This window comes from Podarcis raffonei, chromosome 7, assembly GCF_027172205.1.
Source record: "Podarcis raffonei isolate rPodRaf1 chromosome 7, rPodRaf1.pri, whole genome shotgun sequence".
NCBI classification, from domain to species: domain Eukaryota; kingdom Metazoa; phylum Chordata; class Lepidosauria; order Squamata; family Lacertidae; genus Podarcis; species Podarcis raffonei.
Window position 1 is genome coordinate 84,847,078 of NC_070608.1, and position 19,259 is coordinate 84,866,336.

Genomic DNA, 19,259 nt, shown 5'->3' on the forward strand with positions numbered 1-19,259 from the left:
AGCGGCAGCAGGAGGCCCCCATTAGCTGAAGTGGTGCTTCAGGTTAAGAACAGTTTCAGGTTAAGAACGGACCTCCGGAACGAATTAAGTTCTTAACCCAAGGTACCACTGTATATTGTATATTGTGGGGGGAAAGAACCACAAGCACCAGCCCAACGACCAGTGTGAGGGCTGGACTGAAGTGTAACAGTAGTAATTTTACATTTATTTATAGCCCGCCTTTCCCCCTGACAGGGACTCCAGGCGGCTTACGTAAGAGCAGGCCGGGGCGGGCAGAGGGGGAACACAAACGTCACGCGGCGGCTTCGTTCGCGGCTACTGCGCATGCGGGGGGTGTGGCAGCGGGGGGGGGGCAACGTTAGCGGCGGCGGCGGCGAACGCGTCCCTGTGTATGTTCTCGCGAGAAGGAGGAGGCGGAGAAGGAGGAGGCGGCGAAGGCGATGGTCCGCGAGTTGTGGGGGGAAGGAAGGAAACGCCTCAGGTGAGGAGGGCGGGGCGGGCGGAATTGAGCCGGGCGAGGGGGCGTCGAGACCCCCTTGAAAAGGGACAGGTGGCTCCGGGGAGGGGGGGGGGGAGAAGGGCTGCGCGCGCCCCCCGCCCTCCCCCTCAGAGCAACGGTCCGGCGCCCCCTCCCCCCCCGCTCCTTCCTGCCACTCATGACGCCACTCCGGACCCCTCCCCCCTTTCCCTCATTCCGGCCGGGGGGGGGCAGGAAGAGGAGCAGCGGCCACGACACCCATGATGATGATGATGAGGATGCTCCGAGGGGTCCTCGCAGCTGCACCGGGGGGAGGAGGGGTCTCTAGGTCACGGGGGGGGGCGGAGAGACGGGTCGCAAGGCCCTTCTGAGCGCGCCGCCGCCACCGCTTTGCCCGCTGCTTTTCTTATTCCTAGTAGGAGCAGTGAATTAGCTCAGTGCTCAGGTGGCTTCGGAGCACTTTACAAAACTGTTATTTTTTTTATATAAATGGGGTGTGTGTGTGTGTGGATATATATGTAACTATTGTATATTTAATAAATAATCACTATAATTGTAATGAATATTATGTCTTATCCACTTGGGGCAATCATTATTATTTATAATAAATGTTATTTATTATTACAAATAATTATAGATATAAACACACACACACACACATATCTATACAGTGGTACCTTGGGTTAAGTACTTAATTCGTTCCGCAGGTCCGTTCTTAATCTGAAACTGTTCTTAACCTGAAGCACCACTTTAGCTAATGGGGCCTGCCACACCGCCGGAGCACGATTTCTGTTCTCATCCTGAAGCAAAGTTCTTAACCCGAGGTACTATTTCTGGGTTAGCAGTCTGTAATCTGAAGCATCTGTAACCTGAAGTACCACTGTGTATATATGTGTGTGTGTGTGTGTATATATATATATATATATATATATACCGTATTTTTCGCACCATAGGACGCACTTTTCCCCCTCCAAAAATGAAGGGGAAATGTTTGTGCGTCCTATGGTGCGAATGCAGGCTTTCGCTGAAGCCTGGAGAGTGAGAGGGGTCGGTGCGCACAGACCCCCCACGCTCTCCAGGCTTCGCACACCTCTCTGCAAGCAGCGGGAGCCCAGCGCTGGGCTCCTGCTGCTTGCGGAGAGTTGCCTGCATGCTCAGGCCTGCGCGCGCTGAGCTCAGCGCGCCCAGGCTTCGCGGACCTCTCCGCAAACAGCGGGAGCGGTCCCGCTGCTTGCGGAGAGTTGCCAGCATGCCGAAGCCTGCGCGCGCTGAGCTCAGCGCGCCCAGGCTTCGCGGATCTCTCCGCAAACAGCGGGAGCGGTCCCGCTGCTTGCGGAGAGTTGCCAGCATGCGGAAGCCTGCGCGCGCTGAGCTCAGCGCGCCCAGGCTTCGCGGATCTCTCCGCAAGCAGCGGGAGCGGTCCCGCTGCTTGCGGAGACTTGCCTGCATGCCGAAGCCTGCGCGCGCTGAGATCAGCGCGCCCAGGCTTCGCGGACCTCTCCACAAACAGCGGGAGCGGTCCCGCTGCTTGCGGAGAGTTGCCAGCATGCGGAAGCCTGCGCGCGCTGAGATCAGCGCGCTCAGGCTTCGCGGACCTCTCCGCAAACAGCGGGAGCGGTCCCGCTGCTTGCGGAGAGTTGCCAGCATGCGGAAGCCTGCGCGCGCTGAGCTCAGCGCGCCCAGGCTTCGCGGACCTCTCCACAAACAGCGGGAGCGGTCCCGCTGCTTGCGGAGACTTGCCTGCATGCCGAAGCCTGCGCGCGCTGAGCTCAGCGCGCCCAGGCTTCGCGGACCTCTCCACAAACAGCGGGAGCGGTCCCGCTGCTTGCGGAGACTTGCCTGCATGCCGAAGCCTGCGCGCGCTGAGCTCAGCGCGCCCAGGCTTCGCGGACCTCTCCACAAACAGCGGGAGCGGTCCCGCTGCTTGCGGAGACTTGCCTGCATGCCGAAGCCTGCGCGCGCTGAGATCAGCGCGCCCAGGCTTCGCGGACCTCTCCACAAACAGCGGGAGCGGTCCCGCTGCTTGCGGAGAGTTGCCTGCATGCCGAAGCCTGCGCGCGCTGAGCTCAGCGCGCCCAGGCTTCGCGGATCTCTCCGCAAACAGTGGGAGCGGTCCCGCTGCTTGCGGAGAGTTGCTAGCATGCAGAAGCCTGCGCGCGCTGAGATCAGCGCGCCCAGGCTTCGCGGACCTCTCCGCAAACAGCGGGAGCGGTCCCGCTGCTTGCGGAGAGTTGCCAGCATGCGGAAGCCTGCGCGCGCTGAGCTCAGCGCGCCCAGGCTTCGCGGACCTCTCCACAAACAGCGGGAGCGGTCCCGCTGCTTGCGGAGACTTGCCTGCATGCCGAAGCCTGCGCGCGCTGAGCTCAGCGCGCCCAGGCTTCGCGGACCTCTCCACAAACAGCGGGAGCGGTCCCGCTGCTTGCGGAGACTTGCCTGCATGCCGAAGCCTGCGCGCGCTGAGATCAGCGCGCCCAGGCTTCGCGGACCTCTCCGCAAACAGCGGGAGCGCTCCCACGGCTTGCAGAGAGCTGCCTGTTTGGGGGCTGGGGTCGGGGGAAGCTTCCCCCGCCCCAGCCCCGCGCCTGGGGGGGAAATAATTTTTCCCCTTTATTTCCCCCCAAAAAAACTGGGTGCGCCCTATGGTCCGGTGCGCCCTATGGTGCGAAAAATATGGTATATACACACACACACACACACACACAATCACAATCACATAACATTATTAAAATACAGAGTAATTAAAGATACACCACAGTTAAAACACACTGGGAACGTACACAGCAAAACGATCCACTTTGGGATTGCACAGCCGTTCGATCTGGAGAGAGTGGCCAAGAGGTCAAGTCAAGGCCTTTGTCAGACCCGGCAGGAAGTCAGTAAAGATAGGGCTTCTCCTGTTCCAGCACAGCAAGGGTTTCTCGGCACCCCAGCCTGCCTCTGCTGTGCAAGCCGGTCATCGTCAGGCCAGGACGCAACTAACAGGGGTCCGTTGGTGCCCTTACTGGGCATTGCATTGGAAGTCAGCTTTTTAGGTAACCTGCTCCAGAGTCGTTCAGTGCCTCCTGTGCAAGTAACAGGGCCTCGGAATGGACTCAGTGGCTAATAATTTTGTTCTGTGAACCACCCTGAGACCTCTGGGTATAGGGCGGTATATAAATTCAATAAATGTTAATACAGTGGATGCTCGGGTTGCGAACATGATCTGTGCGGGATGCACATTCGCAACCCACAGCGGCACACCTGCGATTTAGCGCTTCTGCGCATGCGCGACCCCCGAAACCCATAAGTAAGCTCTGCTTGCCACCCAGTAGTTAAAGGTAAAAGATAAAGGACCCCTGGATGGTTAAGTCCAGTCAAAGACGACAGGTGCGGCACTCATCTCGCTTTTCAGGCTGAGGGAGCTGGCGTTTGTCCACAGACAGCTTTCCAGGTCATGTGGCCAGCATGACTAAACCGCTTCTGGTGCAACAGGACACCATGACAAGTGCCAGAGCACATGGAAACGTCATTTGCATTCCCACCGCAGCGGTACCTATTTACCTACTTGCACTGGTGTGCTTTCGAACTTCTAGGTTGGTAGGAGCTGGGACAGAGCAACGGGAGCTCACCCCGTTGTGCGGATTCGAACTGCCAACCTTCCGATTGGCGAGCCCAAGAGGCTCAGTGGTTTAGACCACAGCACCACCTGCGTCTCTTTGCCACCCAGTAGAAGTCCATGTGCATCTTAGATAGCCATAGCCATCCATATATTAAAAGAGTGGGAGATAATGGCTTGTCTGAAGCCACCTAGTAAGTTGGTAGCAGAAAACATAAACGTGCCCCTTCTCCCCACCACCTGCATAAAGTCGTCTCATCTGGACTGAGACCATAGCACAAGAGGAGGACCTTTGTTTCCCCACATCCCTTTTTAGCAACCCCCCCTCCTCCAAAGTTGCAGTTTCTCCCTGAAGGTGCCCCATGGCATCTTTGGGGCAAATAATGGGGGGGGGGGAGAGAAAATGGACAATTTCCCCCACAATCCCGGACTGTGCATGTCTTCGGTGAGGCCCTGAGGCTATGGCAACAAGGAAAATAATTGTGTCTCCCTGGTCCAGCATGTGTATCTACAGCACCAGGCCATTAAAAAATACAAAACTTTTTTTCAGTGGACCCTGGTATTTGCTCCGCCAGGTGCTAGCTCAGTGCCTAAAGACAACTTCTACAGGCCACACTCTGCTTAGATTTTTGCTATATAATACTTTTAAGAACTGTATAATGTTATGGTAGTAAAAAAAGAAAAATGATTGAATTCAAACCATATGATGAAGCTATTATAAATTGAGCTAAACTGGGTTGACAAGAGTACTGTATAGAGTCAGTCAGCTTGGCGTCAGCTCTTTCAGCCTGTTGTGTACCTTATGCCTTTAAAAACTGAGGTGCCTAGGTGACTAGATGTAAAAGGAATGGGGTTTCTGTATATTGAAATACTTGTAGAATATAAAATCTCAGCAACTATGGTTGTTCTTACCCTGTACAGGCAATGACCAATTTATGCACATTCAATATGTGCACAACTGTGCATGCATGCAGAAGTTGGTGGAATGCGGGGGGGCATTATGGGCTTATGCATGCTCTGCCATCGTGCACAATGACCTGGCACACAAACCCCACGTAAATTGGGGGTTGCCTATATCAAAATTCACATCAGTATATAGAATGCAAAAGGACAAGTAGGGTTTGCCAATAAATGTTGATGCCTATTTGTTGAAAATACATAATTGCTCCTATTTCACTTAGTTTTCTGGTGGCCATCCTGATATTTGTAATATCTCAGTGGTATAGGACTTACCTTTAAGTATAGAATTGCACTGTTCAACACACCATGAAAATATTAGTAAGGTTATAACTTACTGAGCCAGCTATTGCTAGTGAATTGTATGCATAAATGCAATTCAGGTTATATTTAACTGTCTGTTGAGCCTGGTTGCACCCTTGGAAACTCTCTTAGTATAAGACCTCTGTCCCAATAGACATGAAGTAATAAAAAGACTAAAAGTAATAAAAAGGCTAAAAGGAACTGGACAGAGTGCGTTTTTCTCATTGCCAGGTAACAACAGCCTCCCACACTCATTTGAAATGCAGGGGATGGGGAGGAGATTTCAAGGTGACAGAGTGCAGTTTCTAACCAGACCAGAGCCATCTAACCTGTTTTGAAAATTAAGCATTCTTTGGAGACTTCTGTGTAATCAGAAAACTCTTAATTTTAAAAATTGGCCTTACAAAAGATGGTAATTTACCTGACATGTGCACAGCAGTTGCAAACTGCTCATTTATTCCTGGTACCTCTTCTCTGTCAGGTATTTTGCTAAATAGCCGTTGCTCACCATTTTCAGTCAGGTATATTGTCACCATTCAGTCTGGGGATGGAACTGGCTAGTGCTTGTGTGCCGAGTGGATCAGGCCTGAGTAACATCATTCAGGAATCTTTCTTTGCTAAAATGAATGAAAGGATAGCAGATGAACAGAACACAACCTGTGGTCTTCCATTGCAAAGGAATATGAGGACAAATAACCAGCCTAAAAATGAAGGTCCAAAGGTTCCTTGTGAAGAAGAAGTCCTGGAAAAGGGGGATAGAGTTTAGAGTGAAGGAATGACCCTATTTAGTTAACTAACCCTAATCCACACGCTAAGGAGGGGGAAAATACTCACAAATAGGATCTTGGCCAGGGAGCCTTGGGAAAAAAAAATAGTAAGATGGGAGAATGAAGTTCCGCCCTCGGGTGCTCCCTTTCAAAACCTCTGCTGTGCAATACCCTCAAAAATCGTGGTTCTTTTTGTGGATTGGTTCTCTGAAATGACATTGAGAGTCAGCTTTGTCTATATACACATGGGCTGATGAGGCACTGCCTCAATCAGAAATCCAAATGGCTTGGCAGTTCTTACCTGCCAAGATTCAGCTTTGAATTGTCTTAATATTGTTCTCTGCACCTGCATGGGAACATCTTCCTTTTGTATAGGCCCCAAATTTCTGATGTTTAAGTAGTGAAAGTCTATATTGCTGGCATTGCTCACCTGCTTCTTAGCTCCCCACCCCCTGCCCCCTCGTAAGCAAAAACCTGTTTACACACAAACTCGTGTAAGTGTTTTGTTCTGGTTGCTATGCAGTTGCTAAGGTTGAAGACCCAGGTTCCCCTACACTCTCTTTGCTGGCCACTGGCGAATGTTTCAGCCTGACCATACAGACTAGGAATTTCATAGCAGTAGCAATAGTCAGACTAGGAACTTTGTGATTCTTAGCTACCACACTATACCAATTGTTTATTTACTTCTTCATCAAAGTATTATAATCAGATTAGTTGGTGCATTGAAGCTCTGTTCATACATCTAAAATTTAAGTGCTATCTAGCGCCTTTTATAGTTTAATAATTACAGTTGCATTATGAATAAATGTGTTTATAGAAGGCATTAACAATACAAAAAAAGCTTATTTGTTTTGTCCTCCAGAAGCCAACTCCAAATCCCACCCCAAATTTTGATTTGGTTCAAGTTTCTGGCATCTGGCAGGGGAACACATTTTTTTGGCTTGCAGTTATACTATTCATGTTATTCATATTCAGTCAGGAAGTAAACACAACCAGCTGGGGAATGGCAGTGCTAGACTGGTCAGATATTATTTTGTTTGGCACTGAATTATTGCAATTTTATTACTCATAGCCAATGCATTGGGAGGAATAAAACCTGGTAAAATCTCCAGTTGCAAGTGGAGGTGTTTCCATGTTCTAAAGGTACAGTATTTAGGTTACCTTAGAAACCCAGATTTTTCAGAGTTACACTTTTTTTCTTACTGCATTTGAAATGGGGAGCTTTCCTCTCCTAGACAAAAATGAGGGTTTGAGTTGTTGCTGCTAACAAATTGTACCCTTTTAAGTATTTTCTTTCTAAGCTGTTAGTTTCTCCAAGCATATTCTCTCTGAGTTTCTTTGAGTAATATGGACTCTGTCTCCTGAGTTTTCTAAAAACAGCTTTCAGCTATTGCAAATTAAAACAAGGGATGCTCTGCATCTGGTACAAAAAAAGTATATGATCCGAGAGATGTGTTCCTGTGTTATCTGCAACACCAGAACCTCTCCTGTAGTGAGTCTCCCATAGTGAGGATCATATCCCTAGTCAAATAAGCCTGACTATTTGCTAATGGTAAAGCTGTCTGGCTAGTATGCCGTTTATATTCATTTAATTTTCTGCTATTTAATTCACACCCTTCATTGTTTTTAGCAAAATGATTATTAAAAAATGTAAACAGCAGTTGATTTCGTAAAGTTATCCTATTGCTATCTCCTTTTGTTTTTCTTTAGAAGTTGTTGGATTCATCATTAGAAACAAAAAGTAAGCAATGGATGGCCATATCAGGATCCGAAGCAGTCATAGGATGTCAAGGGTACCAGTGAGAAAGGTGAAGTCTTGTTCTTTTGGCTATCCTGTTGTTGAATAAATCTATCTTGTACTGTCTTGTAGCCATGATAAAGGTTTGACATAATATTTCATATTATTTTACATTCTTGGCTTTTCAAATATCCATTCGTCTGCAACTAGACCTAACAGTCAGGGGTACCTTTACCTTTACCTTTACCTTTAGACTGAATTGAGTGTATGTACACATCTAGTTACCTGGTGTAAAACCTGAATCTTAAAAGGCTAGAAAAATATATGGTGTGTTTTCATTTCCTGTTTTCTTTTTCCAGAGCTTTGGTGAGTGTTCAATGCCTCCCATGAAGGCATTGTTGCAAAGTGAAAAAGAATTATGCACAGTATCAGCAGAAGAGTTGAAGGCGGAGAAAGACAATTTCAATGAGGTTTGGCTTTGTTTTTACACATCAGGTTTTTAAAAAATAAATTTGAAAAATGCTTTTCACTTACATCCATGCTAGCAAATATTGATTTTATGCTCATTATAAAGACATCATAAATGAGTGCTGCTTGAGTATACTACTAACAGTGGAGGCTTGTGCTATGTTTTGTATAATTAACTAGCAACCTTGTAACTGATGTTGCTTGGGAATTCTAAGAAGCAAAAAATCAGTGTAGTTTAGAAAGGTGTGGCCTGCTATCTTGATTCAAAATGGTATTCATATAGCATTGTAGAGATGTGCAACTAACCTCTGCTTAAAAATCTCAAATGAAGGAGAGTGTACCACCATATGAGATCATCCATTCCACCGTCAGATGGCTCTTACTGTCAGAAAGTTCTTCCTAATACTTATTCAGAATCTTCTTTCTTGTAACTTGAATCCATTGGTTTGTATCCTACTCTCTGGAGCAGGAGAAAAGAAGATTGCTCCATCAATGTAATAACCCATTGATATTTGAAGATGCCTATCATATCTCCACTCACTCTCCTCTTTTCCAGGCTAAACATACCCAACCCCCTCAACTACTCCTTATAATGCTTGGTTTCCAGACCCTTGATCATTTTGGTTGGCCTGCTCTGCACATGTTCCAGCTTGTAAATACCCTTTCTTAAATTGTGGTGCCCAGAACTGGACACAGGACTCCAGGTGTGGTCTGACCAAGGCAGAATAGAGTGGTACCATTAATTCCCTTTATCAGGACACTATACTTCTGTTGATGCAGCTTAGCATAGCATTTTGTAGATCTTCTATTCTTGGTGGACCACATGGAGGAATTTATTAGACCTTACATACTTGGCAATGTTTGAGTTCCAGCAGATATTCAACAGATATCATTCTGAGTGTTTGGTAATCTGCTTTAGTAAGGGAGCATCCAAGTCTTCAGTCTAGCTTTGAGGAGTGTAGCAGACACCCAAAGTAAGGTCACTGTTGTTTCCCTCTCTTACAATTTTTACCCAAATATTCTCAGTCTGCCTTCCATGCTCCAGGTCATAGATACATTCACAGGTGTACACATCATTCTTATATAATGCTATTCCTTCTCCTTCTCCCTTCCTGCTTGGTCTGTTTTGAGCAGGTTTCTACACCCCAGTCGTGAGTCTCATCCCACCAGGTTTGAAAGCACGTCAAAGTGCAAGTAGATCAAGGGAAGGTAAACGGTGTTTCCATGCACTGCTCTGGTTTGTCAGAAGCAGCTTAGTTATGCTGGCCACATGACCCGGAAGCTGTACGCCAGCTCCCTTGGCCAATAAAGCAAGATGAGCGCCGCAACCCCAGAGTTGGTCATGGCTGGACCTAATGATCAGGGGTCCCTTTACCTTTTAGTAAGAACTCAATTTCGTCTTGCTTGTTTCCCATGCTGTATGCATCAGTATAGAGAAAACTGAAACCATGAGTCATTCCATCCAGCAGCTTCCTTCTTGTTTTTTTCTACCCATTAGTAGGTTCCTGTAGCACCATTCCTGTGAAGTCCCCAGTACCAGGTTTCCCCTGTTGTCTGTAATATTGTCTCCCTTCCCCTCAGGATTTATTTGAAAGCTCTCAAGATCAGGTTCACAAGACTCTTAGAAAACAAATTGTTGCCAGTCACTATCATAATAATAATAATAATAATAATAATAATAATAATAATAATGCACTGTGAGGTGCAATAGCAGAAACCATGGTCCGAGAAGCCATATCTTCCCAACGACAACACCAGCACAGCCAGTTTTTTCTTTCTAGTATTTTCCTCTCTCTTCCTGGGTCACGACCTTCAACAGGAAGGAGTGATGAAAAAACCGCCTGTACTCCTAGGCCCTTCACCTTCCTACCCAGAGCCTTGTAGTCCTTGGTGCATGTTGAAGGCTGTGTCTGTCAGTATCATTTGTACCCACATGAATCAGAAGGAAAGGGTAAAAGTCAGCAGGCTTTATAAGACTTGGCAACTTGTCTGTCATATCTTGAATCTTTTTACCTGGAATACAGCACACCTCCCAGGATATCCTGTTACCTCTACACACTGCTGCCTCTGTCCCCCTCAGTAAGGAGTCACTTTTCCACCACCACTTGTTTCTTCCTCCTCTGGGAAGTGGCAGGAATAGTGCTGAACATAGATGAAAACCTGCTCCTTGATAACCAGGTTATGATACCTTAAGAGGAATCCAAATGCATTGTGAGCAAACAAATAACCTTCCATTATATTGTTGTGGGAAAAGTTTTGCATAGTGAATCTTCAAAAGCTTATTCTAAAAATAAAACGAAATAATAAATTGGAGTACAGAACAATTTTCAGATTTTTAAAAATACTTCCTGAACAATTGAGTGTAATCAAACAATTGCTCAGTCTCTTGGTCTGAGTTTACCTTGCTGAATTGCCTAGGTAAGGGTAAGATTCCTGGCTGTAGCACAAAAGTATCTCTTTGAGCTTCTTTGCCCACTGCTTTCCTTGTCATTTTTTGCAGGTGGCATACAAGGGTGTGTGTCGGGGGTATGCATACCCCTTCAGAATCTCAGATGCACCACATTTGGTCATTATGTGACCCATGTACACCTCACAGACAGGTACTGGGCAGCCCACTTCTGTCCAGTGCCTCATTGCATATTAGTAGCAGAAATAGTATGCACTTTGGGTATATGGATAAGTAATAAAGCACACCCACCCATCTCCTCTTGGTAAAATGTGTCTTAGAGGAAATCCATATTCTATTCTATATCTGTATAGTTCTACATCTATATAGTGTAGAATTGAAAGCTTTGATATAATTCTGTTTGCTTATATAACATATATGTATTTCTATTACAGGTCACATTTCTGTGCTTTGCTGATGAGACAGCTGTTGCTCCTAAGGTATGGTGTCTGCATAAGATATCTTAGTTGACTGGCAGAGCAAACTGGGAAAGCGTCATGATATATGCCCACTGGTGATACTCCAGCACAATAACCTCTGCATCCAAACCTTGTTTGGAGGTGATTGGGAGGCGCTGGGTGAAAGAATGCTCGGCTGAGTTTGCCACAAGTCCTCTGACATTAAAGGAAAGTTTTCCTAGCATGAGTGTATTATTCTCTGTGTTTGGTTTAGGAATTGGCAGCCATGTCTGTTGAGCTCCCAGATCTTCTGAAATCCCTCCATTTGTGCACTTTACATGAAAATGATGTCATTTTCCTAAAGGATATTCATAAACCATTGGAGACCAGTGTTCTTAAGCAGAAGGTAAGAGAGATTTAAAATACATAAATATATGATTGGTGGTATACTTCATTTAATTTGCCTTTCAAATTAATTGTATTAATGTGACACAACATTCTGAATATAAAATATGAAATGTGTGTGTGTATTACTCAGTTCTGCAAATTGTCAAAGGCTTATGTATATACAGTGGGAGTGTTGCTGAAAAACTATTGAAAACTTGTCAATAGTTCCCCCCCCCCCCATTATACTCAGGGAATATGCTTTTCATTTTTTTGAAGTTATTATCAGAAACTTCACTTTATATTCTTAACTGATGTCACTGCAGTTTAGAAAAGAAGGAATAATCTTTGAATTATAAGATGGGTAAAATTACACTTTCTCTCTCTTTCTCTTTCTCAAGAATTACCCCTCACGGATTCTGTGTGTGATGAAATTGTCTCCATCATTCGCGAGACACGAAGTGGATTCTTTATTTACTTTACTGAGTAAATATGCTGCTGGTATAAGATGTACTGTGGAAATACGCTCATTGCAGAAGCACCTGTCTGTCATACCCCATGCTGAGGATGATGATACTAATCAGTCAGTGTCATCAATTGAGGATGATTTCGTTACTGCGTTAGAACATTTAGATGAAGATGAGCCCACAAAAATGATAAACTCTGGTTAGTGTTCCTGCAATATTCTGATAGCGTAAATAAGTTGGGATTTAAAGGGATTGAATACCATGATTTGCTGTTTAAAAGTGAAATACTTGTATATACAGTAGGCTATTGGTTTCTGTATCTTATATATATATATATATTTAAAAAACCTATCAAGCAATACTAGTCCCTGTGATGAACTCTGATTTTTTGGAATGACCCATCTAATAAACAATAATTGACTATGCTTGCTCAAATTTGGTAAATCTTGTGTAATCTCTGGCCTTTTTCTTGAAGCAACAGTAGAATCCAAGCTGTCAATCTAAATTATCAGTCTTACCCTTTTCTACTAAAGGAGATGTATAAGTTGTTGATACTTTAAGATTTTGGTAGCTTCTTAAGTAAAGATGGGCAGGTTCTTTTCATCTCACCACAGAGTTGATCCAAGCTCTTTTTCAACAAAAACTTTACATTTTCTGAGACGGACAGAGGACTGTCCCCAAAACAGCCTCCTTTTCAGTGCTCTTCTCCTCCAAATATCATATTGCCTTTCTCTTATCTGGCCAGCAGAAGGGAGGAGAGAAGTCTGTGTCGTCCCTCTTGCCCAGTTGTTCTGATACATCCTGCTGAGCCAAACCATGGCTTGACATGAACATATAGACTATAGGAGAGGAGTCTGTAGCCACTTTCCTCCACCATGGTCTTTCTGCTGCGCCATGCTGAATGAAGCCATAGTTTGGCTAGGTATGACATCTGAACCTGGGCTCCTGGTTTATCTCTTTCCAGACTAACCACGAGCTGTAAACAAAGGTTTTCCTATGGTTTGTGGCTCATTGTTTGTCTGGGAGAGCTAAACCACAAGCCCAGGTCTGGATGACACACTATGCCAAATCATGGCTTAGCTCAGCATAATGAAGCAGCAAAACTACCAGGGAGAAGCAATGTGGCTATGAGCTCCTCTCCCAATGCCCAGCACCTATTCATCTTAAGACATGGTTTGGCTTAGCATGACGTGTGAACTGGGCCACTGTGTAAACTGTGCATCAGGCAGACACGGGAAATGGGGACAGGGCAGACCTCCCTGTGCAACACAGCTGTCTCTGGCACTGCAGCCATTGGCCAGGTAAATAAAGGGAAGCGGGGGCGGGGGGTCATTTTGGACATGGGAAATGCTGGTCAGGAATAAAAGGCCAAGATATATGCTCGCTTCATACTCAAGGTGGGTTTTCCCAAGCCTTCAGAGTTCTTCTTCGAGCCCAACTTGGGAGAATTTCACTGACAATTCTATTTCTTCTCCTGTTCATATTTACTTGGGGACAAACCCTGTTGAACGAAATAAGTCTTACTTTTGAGTAAACATGAATAAGATTGGGCTGTCCAATCTTTGTTCAGACCAAAATTCAAGTACATTTTATGCTATTAACTTATTTCTGCTACAGCTGCAATCTTTTGCTTTCAGATGTACTATATCTTAACTGTTTCTTTCCCTCCCTGTTGGCACAGGCCAAGTTACACCTGAGAAACTTCAAGATGCTGCTTTGCAGACCATCTCTGTTCAACGTTTGGAATCTCTTGATCCAAAATTTCATTTTCTACATCGGAAGCCGTCTGTCAAGTCATCAACTTCTCTAGTTAACATCTTGGAATTAAAAGAATTGTCTTCTGTAAGAAATTCTGTCACAACTTCTGTTTCGGATCCTTGGCTGCAGAGGAGTTTCTTCAGGCCACAGAATTCTTCTGATCAGAATGTTAACGCTTTATGTAAAACACTGTTTTCTTCCTCTCCTGCTGAATCATCAGAGTCAGATTGTTCTAGCCCAAGCCCTATTATTTTCTTAGATGAAGAAGGGTATCAGAGAAGCCTAAAGGCAAAACTTCAGCTACCAAAAATCCCAGTAATGAAAGATGGCATAGAGGATTCAGACTCTGAAGTAAGTGAATTTTTCGATAGCTTTGACCAATTTGATGAACAAGAACAAACCCTGGAGAGTGGTTGTAAACATGCTAGGGGTCCTGTCCTTCAACATCCATCTCATATGAAAATGATTTCGCATAAAAGGCCACGCTCTGCAACCGCTGCAATGAATCCTCAAAGGTTCAAGGTTGATCATCCCACTCTTCCAGCCAATGTGAGGAAGCCAACGCCTCGCAAACCAGAATCTCCATATAGCAACCTCTTGGATGTTCCCGATTCCCCCCGGCCATTGAAAACATCAGGGGATGACAGTGGAGGCTTGTTCAGCCCTATCAGATCTTCAGCTTTCAGTCCATTAGGCAGTTGTCTTTCAACAGAGTGTCCTTGTCAGTTGGGTGTCAGTAGAGATGCCATTAACCAAAAGCACAATCTGGTTTGTCACCCATACTCAGATTTTGCAAATAATATTTCCTTTGAAATCTTAGGTTCGGTCTTTAATTCCAGATCTCCATCATCATGTAGATGCACACAGGAATTTTCTAACAGTAATAGGATTGTCTCAAAAGAAGAAACAGCCCAGTCAGCAAAAACCCAAGGGGAAACTTCTGGAAAAGAATTAGAAAGCAGACAAAAATCTAAATGCAAATCACTAAAGATTAAAGACCACATCCAGAAATTTGCATCAGAGCTCGTTGAGAAGAGTTTTGGCAGTGCTTTTAAAGATCTTCAGAAAGGTGTTTCTTCATGTACTAATGCACTCTGTCACTTGGCTGCAAAACTGACTTCTTCAATCTTTCAAATGGCTTTTTATGAGATTGGGAGGCAGCAAGCTTTTTCACTGAAGAAGAAAGCTATTAATGGACTAGCAGGCTTTTTGGTGAGTGAAGCGTTAACAGGTGCTTTAAAAGAGCTACATTCTGTAAAGCAACAAATATTTACCAACACAGTTGCAAAATTTGCAGCAAACCTGGCTGAGGAACTAATTTTTGAGGGGATCATGGAAGTGTGCCAGTTTTCACACCCATCAACTCCTACAACTTTTCAGAACTGGTCCTTCCATTATGATGATAAAGTTATACAGTCATATTCCAAAGACTTGTCTGAGTCAGTTATTCAGGAAGCTTTTATTGAGTTATCACAGGTTGAGGTGGCATTTACAACACAAGCAGCTATTAGTATTTCCACGGACAATATAAAGTACATAGGTGCAGAAAGTAGTTTGGAGTCAACACAGGCCTCCAATGCTTCTTCTGAGTTTCATGATCAAGAACCAGTAGCCTTGAATTCAATACAGGAATTCAGGGAGGAATATACTGTCCATAAAGCTTTGTTCTGTACTTCTGGCATTGCAAGTTCAATCCCGGTGCCCTTAGCTGGAAGCATACTTTGTCAAAATCAGATTTTATTTAATGACATACAGGTAAGGAAACATTCAGCGTCAACGGGCAGTCTGAAATTTTATAAAAAATCAGCAGAGCGGTGTTGTGCAACACAAAAAAGACAAGATGAAGTGACATCAATTAGAAATGTTTACTTGATGACAGATAGCAGTCAGAACAGTGAATATAATGCACATATTGTATGTACACAAAGTGACTTTAAGCAAGCAAATAGCCCTGAAGTCAGTAAATTTTCAGACTTGACAACTAGGATGCCAAGCGTCAGTAATTTTTCTGGAACAATGGTAGATATGATTGTAACGGAGGCATATGAAGCAGTAACCTCTTCCAAGACATCCAAAAATGCAGAGCAATACACAGAAATACTAAAATTGGATAAAACGTCATATTTGCCATGCATTGGTGAAGATGCCTGTGAGAATATGTTTGCAAATTATTTAGCCAAGCGAATAGTGAAACAGTCTGTAGATGAAACTAAATCTGCATGTTCTGTTACCGGTGAGAAATTAGCATACTGTGTGGGATTGGGAACCAGTAAAAAAAGCAATAGGAAAGAATTGCATAGTGCAATAAAACCATCAGAAACAAACAAAAGTATTCCAGTAATTGTAGGGCAGCAGCAGATGCCCTTGAACAGCTCATCTAGATTTCATGTATCGCCAGTTTACTCTAATAGGTGTCTGCTTTCAGGGTCTAAGGATGGCATTCAGGGGAAAAAGAGACATGTGGGTTGCAGGACTTCCACATCAACGTCATCTCCTTGTTCTGCAGTGACTTTTGTGAAACCTGCTGAAGAGTTTCCAGATGCAGAAAGCTGTTCAGCAAAATCCTTAAGCAGCCCGCTGGGAAAACACAACACATACAAATCAGCCGGGCACTCTGCGCTCTGCTCTACATTTGGTCCTGAAAGAACTTTTCCTAGCATTAATGCCTTCACTTCTGTGGCAACTAACGGTGAAGATGCATTTCAGATGGAAGACAAATTGAGTATCCGAGATGAAACTCCTTGTGTCCTACCAGACACACCTCCACCAACACCTTTAATAGCAACTCAAACGAGTTCAGAGTGGAATTTAAGAAAGCTATCAAAGAAACTGAAAGGTGAACTAGCAAAGGAGTTTGCACCCGCGACACCCCCTTCTACCCCTTACCGATCAGAAACCGGTGGAGTATATGAAAATGAACGTCATGACTTAGAAAAGGAAGAGTTCATGTTGAAACTGATGCGGTCTCTCTCTGAGGAAGTTGAAAGCAGCGAAGATGAAGAGCATTGGCTTGTAGCATTGGACGAGAGAACGAAAGCATCAGGAAGGACAACCGAATATGCCGATCATCTAGCCACTCACATAATTGCTGTGGCAACCGAAATGGCTGCTTCACATTTAGATTATAAAGCGGTTCAAATGGAGAATAATAAATGCTTTCAAATAAGTGCGGAAAATAAAAGATGTGGGCATAGTGGATTTGTGAATGTTTCAGAAGCCAGCCTACATTCGTTGTTGGTTTATGCTGGTAATATGGCTGGAAAGGTCATTAGTGAAGCTAAGAAAATAGTTGAATCCAAACATTGCACGCTTCTAAGGCTGAAGCAAGTGAACTGCGGGGCGGATGGCGTTCGTCCCAAAATAAACACTCATAAATGCTGGTCCAAAGACATGAGGTGTCCCTGGGCAGACCAGGGGTCTCAAGAGACAGACTCTTCTATACTCTCTCTACCCCAGCACCCAGAAACTCCAGGTCTGACCTCCAAATATCCAAGTTGTGAGAGTGTAACTGATGAATATGCAGATCACATCATTCGTATTCTGAAAAGAGAAGGTGGCCACAGTGAACTGATAATGGATCAGTTTGCCAGTAGACTTGCTTACAGATCTATAAAATCTGGAATGCAGGAAGCTGCTGGGAAACTCAGGATGAAGTATAAAAGTAAAATAGCTCCCTCCGAGGGCTCAAAGGTAAACAGTAAGGCTGATCCGGGTGTGGATGGAAAGAAACAGAAAAAAGGGAACATTTGTCATTTGGGGCAGCAAGCCTGTGGAAACAAATGTAGCACACACAGAACTGAATGTACAAAGTTGCTAGATTTTTCAGAATCCCTTGCTGGTAGCATAACATCTGATGTCAGAAGAAAAATAATGAGAGGAGCTTGTCTGTCAAAATCTTTAACTGATTCCTGTTTGTATAAAAAATCTAAGAATGATCAAGTCACTGATCTTAAAGCAACATTTTCTAAAGCACTTTCTCCTTTCTGTTGCAAACAAAAGCTTTATCATAGTACAGGCAGTTTAAATGAACCTACCTACAGAAATGGCATTATTCATGCCATTGAACAGTATGCTAGGAAGGTAGTAGATGACACTTTAGAAGCTAGCTTGGAATCTGCTACGCTGCAAACTACTGAAAACTGGACAAATGGAGACAGAACAACATATGCAGAAAAGTTGTCTCCATTTTCTGCAACAGCCTGCAGATACTGTAGTATGAAGGAGCATCAATACTCTGCTGGAAGTTCATCTTTGCAGCTGACTCGGCAAGAACTCCACTCTCAAGTTCATCAGGTTCCCAGAATAAGTGGAATCTGTCCTAAATCTCGCATTCTTCACCTGGATATCCCAAAAATTCATATTAATATGGATGAGAAGGTAGTATTTGCTGAAAATGTGGTTGCTACAGTTTTTGACAAAGCAGAAAGGCAGGTTAGCCACACAAGTTTGACAGCGGATAGTGGAATTGGCCAGGATGGAGTCAGCTTTGCTGAAAGCCTCACTACAGAAATAATGACTTCCTGTATGACAAACATTAGTCCACCAGCCAACATAAGGTAAAGTTAAATTATTTTATATTGCTTTTAATATATGTAAGGTGCTGAAAACTATATGCATTTTTCAGTGTTAGTACAATTTTAATTTCTGCAAGAAAGTCATAAGGACGTAGCTTTTCGTTTTGTGATAAAGCTTAAAAACAAGGGCATTTAATAGTATTGCCATGAAAAGTAATTGTTTACTGTGTTCACGAAGGGTGCTAGGGTTTAAGTAAATTTAAAATGCAGAATATAAGCTTAAGAGTATTTGTCATCTTTCAGGTTTGGCCAACTTTTTGTTTCTCGTTTTTTGCTCTAACATAAACGTAGAAGCCGTTGTGAAGCATAAATGGCAGAAGATAAAACATCACTGATTTCTGCCAAGTCAGAGCCAGGTTTGGATAATCTTTTAGGTGGTGGCAGAGAGATACATGAAGCATCAAATTAAAGCACAGAACATGTAGTTATGTAGAAAATAGTATTGCTGAGCTACTCATAAATCCTAATAAATTTGATCAAAGAAAATCCTAAAGTAAACAGAAGCTGATTTTGAAACTTTCGTAAGTGTTGGCTGTGAAGGTTGAAATGATCCTTCCCTGGTTATGTGAAGCTGTTGAGGCTGTTTCCCTTATCTTGCTTCCAAATTTATCATTAAAATAGAAAGCACAGTTGGGTATATGTTGTTGGTTTGTCCATTAATAATACAGCTTAGGAACTTCAGTAGAATCCACTTTTGTCCCTTAGTTGTTGTATGTTTCCTGCGGTTCCCATGGTAGAAGAAATATTTTCTTAGAAGAAAAGTCAATGTGTCCAGTGCTCTGCATGTGCATGTGTTGCTTTATAGTTGCAATCTACTGATTAAAGAAAAAGCATCTCGTTTTACACCAGGCAAAAACATTCCTCTTCTCCCAGGCCTTTGGCTAATTAAACAATGGAGGGCGGGTATTATTTTTGTTTGTTACTAT

The 19,259-nt window shown here is 44.1% G+C and overlaps 1 protein-coding gene across 5 annotated transcripts in view; it reads left to right on the top strand.

Annotated features, from left to right (window-relative positions):
- Positions 1–395: 395 nt before the first annotated feature.
- The window catches only part of AKAP11 (A-kinase anchoring protein 11), a 40,654-nt gene continuing 21,790 nt past the window's right edge, over positions 396–19,259 (top strand). For 3 of the 5 annotated variants that reach the window (XM_053397260.1, XM_053397262.1, XM_053397264.1), the window contains exons 1-8: positions 440–481; positions 7,173–7,243; positions 7,811–7,908; positions 8,198–8,308; positions 11,148–11,192; positions 11,425–11,556; positions 11,936–12,200; positions 13,683–18,315. In XM_053397260.1, coding sequence (XP_053253235.1) covers positions 7,849–7,908; positions 8,198–8,308; positions 11,148–11,192; positions 11,425–11,556; positions 11,936–12,200; positions 13,683–18,315 — 5,246 coding nt within the window. In that variant the 5' untranslated portion in view covers positions 440–481; positions 7,173–7,243; positions 7,811–7,848. Of the gene's footprint in view, positions 482–7,172; positions 7,244–7,810; positions 7,909–8,197; positions 8,309–11,147; positions 11,193–11,424; positions 11,557–11,935; positions 12,201–13,682; positions 18,316–19,259 lie in introns of all 5 variants that reach the window. The other 2 variants (XM_053397263.1, XM_053397261.1) reach the window with 2 other exon arrangements.